The 13,642-nt window shown below is 41.7% G+C and overlaps 2 protein-coding genes across 5 annotated transcripts in view; one reads left to right on the top strand and one right to left on the bottom strand.

The window, feature by feature from the left end:
* Positions 1-13,642, bottom strand: part of RALGPS1 (Ral GEF with PH domain and SH3 binding motif 1) — a 283,344-nt gene that overhangs the window by 151,190 nt on the left and 118,512 nt on the right. The window lies entirely within an intron of this gene.
* ANGPTL2 (angiopoietin like 2) overlaps positions 1-13,642 on the top strand; it is a 35,930-nt gene that overhangs the window by 11,366 nt on the left and 10,922 nt on the right. Inside the window, exon 2 of the mRNA XM_054997355.1 lies at positions 2,179-3,024. Within this exon, the coding sequence (XP_054853330.1) occupies positions 2,223-3,024 (802 nt within the window). The 5' untranslated portion in view covers positions 2,179-2,222. The remainder of the gene's footprint in view (positions 1-2,178; positions 3,025-13,642) is intronic.

Here is a 13,642-nt window from a genome sequence, read left to right as displayed (position 1 = left end):
GCAGCCAGTTCCCTCTTCCACTAGCAAAGGAATTTTTTCGTATTGTATCCAAGATATCTACATTTCTCAACACACACACACACACACACACAACTTTTGTGATTCAGTAGGCATCAGAGAATTTTAATTTCTGTACAGTAGATGTTCTTTTTCTTTAAGATCTATTCGTACATCACCCCAGGCCTACGGATGAGGCAGATTATAAATGAAAATAAACAATCTGGGGAGCTGTCTCTGCACTGGCATTCTACCTAAAAAGCATTAGAATATGCATACCAGAGAACAGGGAACGAAACTCTCTATGTCTGATGTGTCTTCACTTGAGAATAAAATGTGAAAACAGAACATTAGGACTGGATTTATGGACTAAGGCTACACAACTGAAGATTAAAAGTGGTTCTGGGAAATAAAGAAATGCATCCAAGTAGCCCTGGTGCAAAAGTGTGTCCATTTGTACCTGTCACTAAAGTTTTCCACCATACAAAACAAACACTAGTAAGCAGATTTTAATGATATGTGCAGCAAGTTTCACATAAAAGGGAAATTAAGAATATGAAATTCATTCAATAACTTCAAAAGGCAAAAACATGCATTAAAAGCAGAAGAATATTGTTAGTGAAGTTGGGAGGTACACCTTTTCTGTTGAAGCACATCAATATAGACAGTGTCTTAAAATCCCCCCTTTTATTTCTGACCATTGTTTCAAAGAGAGTGAGAGCTCTCCCTGAAGAGGTCTAAGGCACTGACAGAGGCGCTTTGAGATGTATCACTCTCACGGCTGGATCAGTAGTAGGATTTTGCTTTATCCCATCATACAAAGCAAGAAATGAGGTAGTTTTCCTCGACTGTTCACTGCACCCATCTGAGGTCCCACACAGAAATGCCTTGATGGGAAAGCTAAAGAGTGTTACATGTAATCAAAAGAACACAGACTTGGGCTTATATCCTACTACTCTACTCAGCAAATTCTGAAACCTCCCTCCTGACTAAGGAGCCTTCCTTCAACTGAAATGCTCCGCCACTTGATGAACAGCAAAGTTGTAGGAAAGCTTCACCCTTTGCTGAGTAGAGTGGTAGGATACAAGCCATTACTGTTGTATCTAGCACATCTAGCTTATAGCAGCTTTAACACATACCTCTATCCTGTTTGCAGTCAAGGAGATTTGCCTGCTCACTGTAATGTAATTTATATTTACCGTGAGCAACCAGGCTAATAATAATAATAATATTACTTCACTGGCCTCCAGCACTGTAACTTAGGAGTACTGAGATGGGCACGGAACAAGAACAACAAAAAAGAACCAGGAGGTTTGTGGGTTTCACAAATCACGAAACTGGACCAGTTACGAACCAGTTCGTGGTTTGTGGGGTTTAAATGCCCCTTTCCGGCCTTAACAGCGGCAGGGAAAGGAGCATTTAACAGTTTAAAGGGCCCTTTCCTGCCTTGCAAGCGGCAGGTCCCTTTAAACTATCAGCTGGCAGGCGGCAGGGGGGAGCCCCGCCCACCTGCCAGCTGATAGTTTAAAGGGCCAGTGGCAGGGCCCTTTAAACTGCCCAAACTCTAGCCCCCCCCCGGGCAGGTGGGGGGGATCCCCCCTGCTGCCTGCCAGCTCATAGTTTAAAGGGACTTGCCCTTGTAAGTCCATTAAAGGGGCAGTTTAAATGGCCATTTCCCTGGGGAAATGGCCATTTAAACTGCCCCTGTAAATACGACCCAATGAACCAGTATTCAGTTTGTGGAAGTTCCGTGAAAAGGAGCTTCCAGGAACCCTGGTTCGCGAACCCCGAACCGGCCTGGTTCGTGGGGTTTTTTGGGGTCATATTTAGGTTCGTGCCCATCTCTACTCTCTAGCCTATTCTTGCCATATCACAAACCAGTTTATCACTAGCAAATGCAGCCTTCCTCAGTTACTGTGCTGGAGGCCAATGAAGTTTTATTGCTTACCTGAACCTCACCAGTGAGGATACTAATGAGTATCCCTTTAACCAGTTAAAGGGATATTAATGTTCCTTTAACAGCTGATCATCCTAGTTTCACGCCAAATTTAACAGTGTGATTTTAGAGTATTTTCTCAGGACTAGTTGCCATTTAACACTTTTACCATTCAGACCAAGACTGCTTTCTACTTGCTTATACTTGTTCTCTATTAACTATCATTTGTTTTATGTTTATAACAGATCTGAACGTTCATTTATACAAAACAACTCAGAAACAAAGGGCCATGAAGGTTGCAGTTTGCTTGTTGTTAATGACTGTATTGGGTATTCATGCCAAAAAGACTCAAGATTTTGAAGGCAGTGATGCAAAAGAAGAGCAAGAATTCATTTATTCAAATAGGTATAAGCGCTCCAGTGACACCCAAGACAAGTGCACCTATACTTTCATTGTACCTCAACAGAAGGTGACAGGCGCCATTTGTGTTAATTCAAAAGAACCAGAGGTTGTACTTGAGAACAGGGTAAACAAGCAAGAGATAGAACTGTTGAACAATGAACTACTTAAGCAAAAGAGACAAATAGAAACCCTTCAGCAGTTGGTGGAGGTAGATGGAGGAATTGTTAATGAAGTAAAGCTCTTACGAAAAGAGAGCCGCAACATGAATTCAAGGGTCACCCAACTCTATATGCAGTTACTGCATGAAATCATACGAAAACGGGACAATGCATTAGAACTTTCTCAACTGGAAAATAAGATATTGAATCAAACTGCTGACATGTTGCAGCTTGCAAACAAATACAAGGACCTGGAGCACAAGTATCAGCATTTAGTAACCATTGCCAACAACCAGTCAATAATCATTGCACAGCTGGAAGAGCACTGTCAGAGAACATCATCCATTAAACCAATCCCGCAACCTCCACAGCCACCAAACCGAGTCTACCAGCCTCCTAATTATAACCGTATTATTAACCAAATTTCTACTAATGAGATTCAAAGTGACCAGAATTTGAAGGTTCTTTCACCTACACTCCCAACAATGCCATCAGTTACTAGTATTCCAACTTCAACTGATAAGCCATCAGGTAAGTAGACATTCTTACATAACATCTCTTGATTAAGATACGGCAAACTGTGAACTTCTTTCTTGTAGGAAAACAGTAATGAGGTCCTGAGGCTTAAGAAATATAACCATAATAATATGTAGGCAGATTATGTTGCAGACTTCAAAATATCATCAGTTTTGCATTTTAAGGGTCCGAAAGAGCATCTCCTGGTTTCAGATATGATCCAGACAGCATTCTTTACAAGGGAATTCATCTTGAATCCAGAGTCAAGTTCATTGCTAATGTCTATCTGCATCTTACATTGCAGGAAATCTAGACATAATTCTGTTCCAGAATTTGGCTAACAACACCAGCCTCATTTTTTAAAAGATATAACCTACACCAATAGTCAGATATCCTTAGGACAGAGCAGAGAGCAGAGATTTTATTGTCTATAGCCATAGGCCGTCACAAATTTTCCAAACATCACATGATATCCTTAGATATTCAGTTAATGTGATATAGTGAATAGTGAAAGTCTAGGACACATATGAAAAAAATCAATAGAGAGCTACAATCTTGTTCAAGGGTATTTAAATGGAGCTTCTCTAGCAGAATGTACATGGATTTAATTCTGAAATATGAATCATCATGAAGTAGGGTTGCCAGTCTCTCTTAACATCCTGGTGGGGGACCAACTCGCTGCACTTATGTCTTGGGGTGGGGGGTGCGCGAGCTCCCGCAAGCGTAATAACATCACTTCTGGGAAGTGACATCATCACACAGCCCCCTGGGAGTGCGCTCACACTCCACAGGGGCTAAAAACAGGCCCATTTCGGCCCCAATCGGGCTTGTTTTGGGCCCATTTTGGTGCGGATTGAGCCCGTTTTGTCCCGGATCAGGGCCATTGAGGAGTGTGGAAGCGCTCCTGTGCTCCACAGCAGCCCAAAATGGGCCCAATCTGCACGGGCCCATTTTGGGCCACTGCGGAACGCAGGAGTGCTCCTGCGCTCCGTAGCGGCCCCAATGAGGGCCAAAACAAACCCGATCCAGGTGCCTGCTGCACAGGGGAGCACGCATGGAAGGTGTGCCCCCCATTGGCCAGGTAAGTGGGGGTAGGGGATCCCCCGCCGGAGGTCTGGCATCCCTATTGTGAAGGAAGTTTTGAACAATGAGTTTTTAATAAGTTTTTATCTAAGTTTTTTATGCAATGCATAAGAAATAGTGAGCTTACACCTGATTTTTTCTTTGAGTTGCAGCTTCAGCAGATCTTGAATTAGGAAAATGTTTAGTACAGTGGCTAGTTTGCAAGGTCACACTATTGGGAAACCATGTTAAAATCCAGCCATGCAGCTCAGTGGATGGGCTTGGTTCTGGTAACATTTCAACATAACTTCATAACTACTGGGAAACTGGAGTGAACTTTAAGAAGGTGACTTGAATTCCTTAGAGGAAGAATATTACATGTGTGATTAAAAGGTGATGTGATAATTTAGGATTATAGAGAAAAGTCTGAAAATGAAAGACATGAGAACAAAGGGGGCATTAAGTAAGCTTTGCTCTCTCAAACACACACACAGAGAGAGAGAGAGAGAGAGAGAGAGAGAGAGAGAGAGAGAACAAACGCAAGCAATGTGCATGCAATCACAGAGGCGCTAGTAACCTTAGGGCCTGGAGCATCTCAGTGGTTGAAAGCAGTTGAAAGCAAGTCTTCTGTGACACTGTATCTTTTCTCTTCCCTTTCATTCTATTTCTATCCCAAACTTCACTGATCCCTTCTTTCTTTGTTATCTGACACCAAAATGTTGTCAATATTCTGTGCACACTCACATGCTACAATCAGAATCACTCAAACAGAATTTATGTAGATGTGCATGATCTTTCTTTGGTGAGGAACATGGGTACTTTTTGCATCGAGATTCCTTTCAGTCGTGTTTAATATTAAAAATTGTTGAACTGGAAGTACAGGATATTTGAATGGATTTTTTTCTTTGGCTCCACCTCGAGTCTCAGTAAGAAATACAGACTAGAAATGAAGTTAATAAATAGTCTCACAACCACCTTGTGAAGTAGACTACTTTAAGAGAGAGTGACCATCATTTTAGCAACCACAACCCTTTGCCTCTGATTCTAAAGAAAAGTACCTACAAATAAGGGTGCTGCAAATGCAGAAAAGGCCATCAACTGGGTGTCAAACATTTTGTGAAATACTTTTTTTTGAGAATTTATTGTTAAAATGTTAAGACCATAAGAGAAAAAAACTGTAATTTTTTAGGCACTAGCCATTTGGATGCTGCTGTAAAACTCACTAAAGCAAGCAAAAGACTCCCTATAGCTCTGCTGTCCTTTACAGACTGGGTTCTTTAAGCAGGAGTGCTTAAATCTGAGTTCAGTTTTCTGCCAGTACTCTTATTACTAGAAGAATGTTTAGCAGTAAAAGGTGACTTTGCTCCAAACAGCAATTGTATGATTGTTTTTAGTTGAAATCCTTGAATCAAAAGGATTATAACTTGGCCAGAAGTCTTTGCTCCAGGCTAAAACATGACATATGTTGCAGTAAACTGGGAACAACCAAATATAGGTAAAACATTGTTGTCTGGTACTGGTAGCAGAAGGAAAGTTCACACTTACTGACACTTGAGCCTCTGTGCTCGCACAGGAGTTGTGGAAAATGCATGAATTGGTGGTTGAGAGTAATCAGCAAGAGGTTTCAGGATTCCTGATTCTGAACTTTGCATCATTTACAGTGCAAATCTAAGCTGTTACATCCTTCTAAGCCCATTGACTTCAATGGGCTTGGCAGAGTATAATTCTGTTTAGGACTGCACTGTTCATACATTGTAATTACACCCCACTTTGGCTCCTGAACAGCTTACAACAATTAAAAACTAATACAGGTATCTATTAAAATACAGTTTTAGTGAAGACTCTATCTAAGCATGATGGAAGGATGCCTGGCTGCTATTTCATCTCTTTCTGGCATTGCTGACGGCATTTGGTTTGTTTATTTATTTATTTTATTCGATTTATACCCCACCCTCCCCACAGATGGGCTCAGGGCGGTTGGTTGCTGGGAGGAAGGGAATCCTTGAGTTAAACTGGTTACTTAGAAATTCTTCACTAAACAAAGCATAGTACAAATCCTATTCACACAATTATTTGCCATATATAAATATATACAACACTGTTATGAAATCACTCTTAAGCAAAAGCCAGACTTTACCACTGGCAGCCAGCATAGCATGAAGGCTATTTATTATTTAGAACATTTCTATGCCACCTCCTCAGAGAACTTGCTCAAGGTAGTTAGAGTATCATACTAATAATTTGAAGATCTAGATTTAAATTCCAAGTCTTGTCCTAAAGCAGTGAGCTTGGGTCAGTCATTCTTTCTCCACCTAAGCTACCTCAGAGGATTATTGAGAGCATAAAATAAAGCTGAGGAGAATCATGTGCCAAGAGTTCATTGGAGGAACGGTGGGATATAGACAGATCATTTGGGGAAGGGATTTCAATCCCTGGCTTCTCCAGTTAAAACTATATGAGAGCTTTGCTACAAGTGACATTTTACATGTGAAGGATAAAGGATCATTTTCGCAAGTCTTTCTGGGAACTGAAGTTCCTCTCCCCCACCCCTTTTCCTTTTGTTCCTTCCCCTCGCTGCCTGAAGAGACAGAGAAAGCCTACGGCAACAGCAACTTTTGCAAATCGTTTCTCCAGTCACAAGCCTGCTCTCAATGATCTTTGGGGCAGGCAGCTGCAACTTTCTCAGCTTTCTCTGGAGCATCCTGCCCCCCGCCCCCCCAGCAAGACGTTTTGCAAAAGCTGATGTTGCCGTAGGCTCTCTCTGTCTCTTCAGACAGCGAGGGGAAGGAACAGAAGGAAAAGGGGTGGGGGAGAGGAACTTCAGTTCCCAGAAAGACTTGAGAAAATGATCCTTTATCCTTCACGTGTAAAATGTCACTTGTAGCAAGGCTCTGAGGTAGCAGGTGTTGGGAAAGCCCTTTCTCAGCCTTGAAAGTTATTACCGATCACAGTAGACAATGCTGTGCTAGATGAATCAGTTATCTGAACAGAGGAACCAATACTGTAAAGGCAGCTTAATACGCTCATCATATAATTTCCTCCCCCAAAGCCTGTTGTCCTTATAGTGCAATAGGAATGACGACTCCTGGGGCTCAGAGGAGCCTGAGGACTTCTTTATTACGATTTCCAGATACCATAACAGATTCAAACCAGAACTGTGGCACATGCAGAGAAGGAGATTCAGTCCTCTCCTCTGTGCCATTTTCCAACCCTAAACCAATCCTGGGCAGCATTGTTTGGCCTGCTGGTACGACCCATAAGCACACCACAGTCACAATCTGGTTTTCAAAACACACATGAGGAAACTGGGACTACAGACCCACTGTGTAATAAGAGGCCCAGATGTCATATGAGTGAGAATGGCATTTGACAACAAGATTTTGTTTTTAAAAAGTAACAGTATCAATTTTTGGTAAAACTATCAACATAGTATGCTTTTAACTTTCTTCAAATTCCATTTACTGACCCTAATATTTCCCCACACCACAAATCTAAAATTTAAACATAATACTTGCACCTCCCTGCACTGATGTCTATTTTTATCTGTTTACTTCATTTACAACCCACTTTTCTCCCCAATAGGGACCCAAAATGGAGTACAACATTCTCTCCTTTTCCATACAACAGCCCTATCAGATAGTTTAGGCTGACAGTATGTGACTAGCCTAAGGCCACCCAACAAACTTTCACGGCAGAGTGGGAATTCAAACTCGGGTCTCCTAGATCCTACTTCAACACTCTAATGCTATACCATTCATGACACTTTCACAGTTAAAACTGTATTGAAGATGGGAGATATGGTCCAAGATTTCTTCAGGGCCTGGTTCACACATCCTTAAAATCTCCCACACAAACCATAGCCATAGTCATATGGAATAAGTAATGTATGAGCTGCAGGCACTACTTCGCTGCCGCAGAGCAATTTATGTAAGCATGAGAGGCAAAAAGGTACCCACGTGTTCACACAACTCACTGCCAAGAAGCTGTCTGGTCTCATCATCCATACATTACTTCTACACAGCTGTAGCTCTGGGACAGCTCCATATGAGGGGCTGTAACCCATATGTACCAGGCCTTAAGGACTATTCTCACTAGAGAGCTTTGAGTGTGCTGAATTTCAGATTCGTGAACCGGCACAGAGATGGTCCTTGGCATATCCCCAAATCAGCTTTTAGTGCATCACAGCAATTTCTTGCCAAAAGCCAATTTAAGATTAGATTCATTATGTGGTAGAGGCACATGCACATAGCCACCTTGTTTTAGCACAGGCCGAGCTTTTCCTTATAGTCATTAGCACATACTGAATTCATTGTAGAAATAGGCCCTCAGACAAACATTGTTACAATTAGTATTTCCAGATCACAACCCACTGTTTCCTATGGATGGATTAGACTAAAAAATTAAACGAGTCTCAAATGCAAAGCTCATTTTGGTAATATTTTTAAGTCTCTTCATAGCTAGAGTAGTAATTCTACATGCACCATATACTATCCCCAAATGAGAAAACACAACGGCAAGTTCAACATTTGTTTCCACAACTGGGCCAAAATATGGTTTCTATATATGAAAGAATGTCTCTGATTTTAATGATATACTTTATCCTTTTATAGCTTATGTCACACACCATAAATTTTACAGACACATTTACAATTTGGGCAGGATTTTATCAATTATGTCATGGTCAATTTCTACCTCTTTACAAATCCCAAGAGAAAATTAAAAAGTGATGGATACCATTTCAGGATCCAGGAAAGACAGTCCTGTAACAAAAATCAGAAACTGCAAGAAAAAAGTCAGATAATTTAGATGGAACTATAGGGGACAACAGTCTTACAAACCTATGCCACTATAAGAATATATGAACAGTGTCTGCAGTAACATAAATTATGTAAGATACAATTTTTAGATAGCACAGATTATTTTATGAGGATTAAAATAATATGCTTTGGTCAAATAGGTTACCAAATTGCTTTATTCTACAACAGAATATATGATGAGCTATTTGTTGATCAGTCTTTTGAAAAGAGGCCATTACCCATATCTAATATGTAAGCAGCATTTGAATATACTATGACTGATGGAGCACAAAAAAAAATCACAGTATCATTTTCTTTCTTTTTAAAGGCTGTTTCAGTTGACAAGATATGCTTGAAAGTGTGAATACCTACATAACCTGGAACACAGAGGGGTGACAGAATACGATTTTCAGAAATTAGGGAGAGTTTTTTTATTTCGTTGCCTTTCTCCACAATTAGCAATACTAGAACATTGTAAAATAGTAATTGTTGCAGAATAAGTTGTGCAAAATGAGCAATATCAGTCTTTTATTTTGCATAATTTATATAAGCTGAACATTTTTTATTGACATGGAGTTAGCATTTTTAAGTGCAGAGTATACATAACCCCCACTGGGGGTTGTGTATAGACATGGGCACGATCTGAATTACGATTTCAAAAAAACCCCGATTTTGGCGTTTGCGCCATCGTGACTCAGCTAATTGGTTCCGTCCACGGCAACCAATCCAGCAGTCGGGGGTTTGCTTGTTCGGGACTTGATCGGATATATCGGTTTCTGTTCAGAATTGCAGACACTCTTGCGCCAGTAATTTATTCCTGGGGCAACGGAGCCAGGGGAATGAGCTGTGTTTGCCCTCCTTCTGTCGCCCTCGAAACACGAATGGAAGCCCAGCTTTCCTTGATTAGCAGGCTTCCTTCCAACCACGGAGCAGCAACCCAGGGGAGGGAGGGGGAAGGGGGTGTTCTGAAGCCATGGGCACAAAGGAAAGGCAAAAGGCAGCGTGGGAGGCTGGGAGGCCGCCCACGCCGTTCGTCTTTCCACCAGGACAAGGGGCGTGCGGGCAAGCCAGCCGCCCCTTGTCCTGGGGAAAGGCAAAAGGCAGTGCGGGAGGCTGGGAAACCGCCTGTGCCGTTTGCCTTTCCCCAGGACAAGGGGCACGTGGGCAAGCCGGCCGCCCCTTGTCTTGCGAGGCAGGTGAACGGCGCGGGCAACTGGCTTGCTGCGTGGGCGGGGGGGGGGCGACCCAGGAGCGCGCACGCGCAAGAGCCTGACTATGGTTGCCCTGGGCGCTGGCAACCGTAGATCCGGCCCTGGGAATGTCCCTTCCCTGAGGGGAGGCGGCTTGTTGCTGGGTTAAAAACTCCCCCCCTACTCTAAGTGTGTGTGTGTGTGTGAATGTCCCCTCCCTCCCTGAAGGGAGGCGGCTCATTGCCGCCTCCCCCTGCCCGCCAGGCCTGGCGGCCGCTGCCACCAACCACCATTCCTATATCTGGAAACAGCGGGGAGCCCTCCTGCTTTGGCCTTCCCGATTCCGGATTGGAAATGGGACTTGATCGGTTAGAATCGGTGGCCTGGGTTCGGCAGCGGCCCGGATCCACGAATGGCTTAATCGGGATTTTTTTTGGGATCGTGCCCATCTCTAGTTGTGTATAGTCTGATGTTAAAAATCTACTGATTCTAAAATATCCTGGTTTATTTACACAGGATTTTATGACCATACCTGCAGATACCTAATGGCAATATCCAGACAGAACTCACACGGTGCAGGCCTAAGCAGAGTTACTCCCTGCTAAACCCATAGATTTAGAAGGGTTAGGACTGCATTGACAAAAACGGCCCAACACCCTTCAGTGTGCATTTCATGGCCACTATATAAACAGCATGTAAATGGCAACTGTTTTTAACAAGAACATTTGCCATTCTAGACTTAGTGACAGCCTTTATTCTCCTTGGCTCCTCCTTCACAAATGGCAAAAGAGGAATGGAAACCTTTCCAACACTCAAAGTTATATGCAAGCCTAATTCATCAGAAATGGCACCAGGGGAATTCAATTAACTAAACATTATTTTGTACCTCACCTTGACTTCAGTACACACACACTGAACATACAACTCTCCTAGTTAAGAGTACGGTTATGTAAAAACGAGACGGCTTCCATTCCATCATTTTATTTATTGCCCAAGTGACTAAGTGTTAATAACATTTCCCAGAGTACAGAAATATATGGTTGAGTCCCTGCTGCAAAACTTTTTAAAAGAAAAGGTTCAACCCTAAGAGAAGGTTAAAAGACTTCAGAGCTTGACAACTCTTTCAAATGTTAAGAAAATTGTAAGACATTTTTTCTTGCCTTTGGTATGGAACCAAGAACAGTTTCTTGAAGCTGAATGGTGACTATCTACCTAGGCGATTTTTACAGCATCCTACCCCTGAAGAAATTAAACTTGCAGCCATGAAGAAAGGCAAACAGTAGCAGCCTCCCTACAGTGACTACAGACCTCTCTCTTGGTTCTCAGGCAAAAGAGAGATGAATTTGCTCCTCCTCCATCTTGCCTTCATCTCCTAAGGGAAGTCTACTTCCCACTCAGAGAACTTTAATCTGTATTCATACAAAGCTTCAATGTTCCTTTATAATTTCCTTGGCTCTAAGGGCCATGCTGGAACTGTATCACAAGCCAGAAGATGCTTCACTTACCTCTTTAGTGTCATATAACTGACATATTTGTATCTTTCCTTCTGATTCTTTAGTTCACATAACCATCATATTTTTAAATCGATAACTTAAAAAAAAACAGACGGGCTAGTAACACAATAGGAAAAAGTGGTGCTTGATTAACAGTTTTTAAAAACTGAGAATGTGTCTGTGAACAGTTTCACATGCGGGATCTGAGTGTCATACTGCACATCTGTTTTAACAGACTGGCTACAGAGTCCATCCAATTGATATAAATATTCTTTCTAAAGATGCCAAGCATTGCAGGATGGAACGCTGCAGAAATATATTTCCTCTCCTGTAAAAATAAGCTTAAATCCTACCATCTCAGGAAATGCGTCATACAGTATTTCTGTGTGAATAGCCTAATTTGACACAGCTTCCTTGTGCACATACATCATATTTTCATGTGGCAAAACAGATATACAGGGATATCTGTTAGGGATATACAGGGATATAAGTTAGTGTGCCAATATGAAAAGCAGCAAAGGCCTTCACAAAATCTGAAGAAGAAAAAATGAAGTAATGTATCTGTAGCAGTCAATAATTTGTGTGTGTTTAGAAAACTTATTTTAAAGATGCATTAAACAGCATAAAATGCTTTATGAATTAAAATGCATTACCTTAAAATGCACATGGAACAATACAGTTTTCCTAACTTCTGAACTGAAAAAAATGTACCATCCATGTTTTGGCAAACTGTCTAAAGACACCAGGGTTGTATTTAGATGTCATACCAAGCATACATTAAATTGCAATGTTCATGAACCCTACCTGTTGCTAGGCCCTCAACCATACCTCCCTCACCCCTCCCTCTTGCAAGAAGAATCCCAGATAGAAACTAACTCTGGTTAGCATACAAGTTACTCTCTCAGGAGTTCTCATGAACTTCTCTCTCATAAGTCCTGTTTGTGGGAGGAAAACTAACTCTGGTTAATCTGTGACCTGTATTCATACATAATAGGGAACCAGAATTCATTTTTAACTGGAATTGTCAGTGCAAGAAAAGAGAGGCAAAGAGCAAGCCCAGAAACAAGCTGAGTTTGTGTACATCAGTTGACTGACCACCAAAACGCTGGAATCATCCTGGGCAGGTGAATCACAGTCTTGCACCCTCAGCTTGGCCACAGATAGGCATTCTTATGTCTCCAGTCTTGGTGACTTCTCCCTTTGGCCAACTCAGGGAACAAACCCTCTCCTTTTTATGCACATTGAAACCAAACAGTATCTCTTGCTCAAAGCAAAAAAACAAATCCCAGCTTTATTCCATCCCCTTGGAGTAGGAGATTCTTTAGAACTGTTCGGGAAGTGTTTTCTTTGCATCTTCAGGGAGCATCTATTTGGAAGCAGCTGCCTTACTCATGCTTTGCTTAGAATCTCCCAACATTTTGTGATTGGCCCAGTACTGGCAATCATGTTTTTACTCTGTGATAGTCATTTTGTGGTGGTTCCCACTACCTTTTCTCAGAACTCCTGAAGTACACACTGACTCAACAAGGCTGGGGATCCCTTGTGCCAGTTTGTTGTAACATCTGCCTGTACACACACATGCAAACAAACTCCAGCAAAGAACAACCCCTGAAAATGCTTCTACATATTTCCATCATAGTTTTGTAAATGAAATCAAAACATCTTTATTTCAATTTGTTCTTTCTATCACATCTTAGAAATGTAATTTAACATGTGGCTCCCTTTTCTTTCATAGAAACTGTACCAAGAAGACACTCCCAAAACATTCTGCCTCCAACATGTTTTGCAGAACACTGCTAGAATGTGACACTAATTTCTAAAACATGACAAATGGAAACTTTGCCAGAATGTGATATATTTAGCACCCCAAGTAGCATTCAGCTTCTGAATTATTTCCAACAGATCAGTTGCTAAAACCACTTTCATTCATAATCCCTATTCATCAAGTCACTGTGCCATTCAATAAGTCTTTTATTTTTCCAAACTTCAAACAATCCTGTGTTGAGGGGAAAAACTGCAGCAACAACATGTACACACTGATAATATTGCTCATGTACATTGCAATAATGTGCCTATAGAACAGGGATGCACA

The sequence above is a fragment of the Eublepharis macularius genome, chromosome 14, assembly GCF_028583425.1.
Source record: "Eublepharis macularius isolate TG4126 chromosome 14, MPM_Emac_v1.0, whole genome shotgun sequence".
Taxonomy (NCBI): Eukaryota; Metazoa; Chordata; class Lepidosauria; order Squamata; family Eublepharidae; genus Eublepharis; species Eublepharis macularius.
Note: the sequence above shows the minus strand (reverse complement) of the source record. Positions and strands in the feature narration are given on the sequence as shown.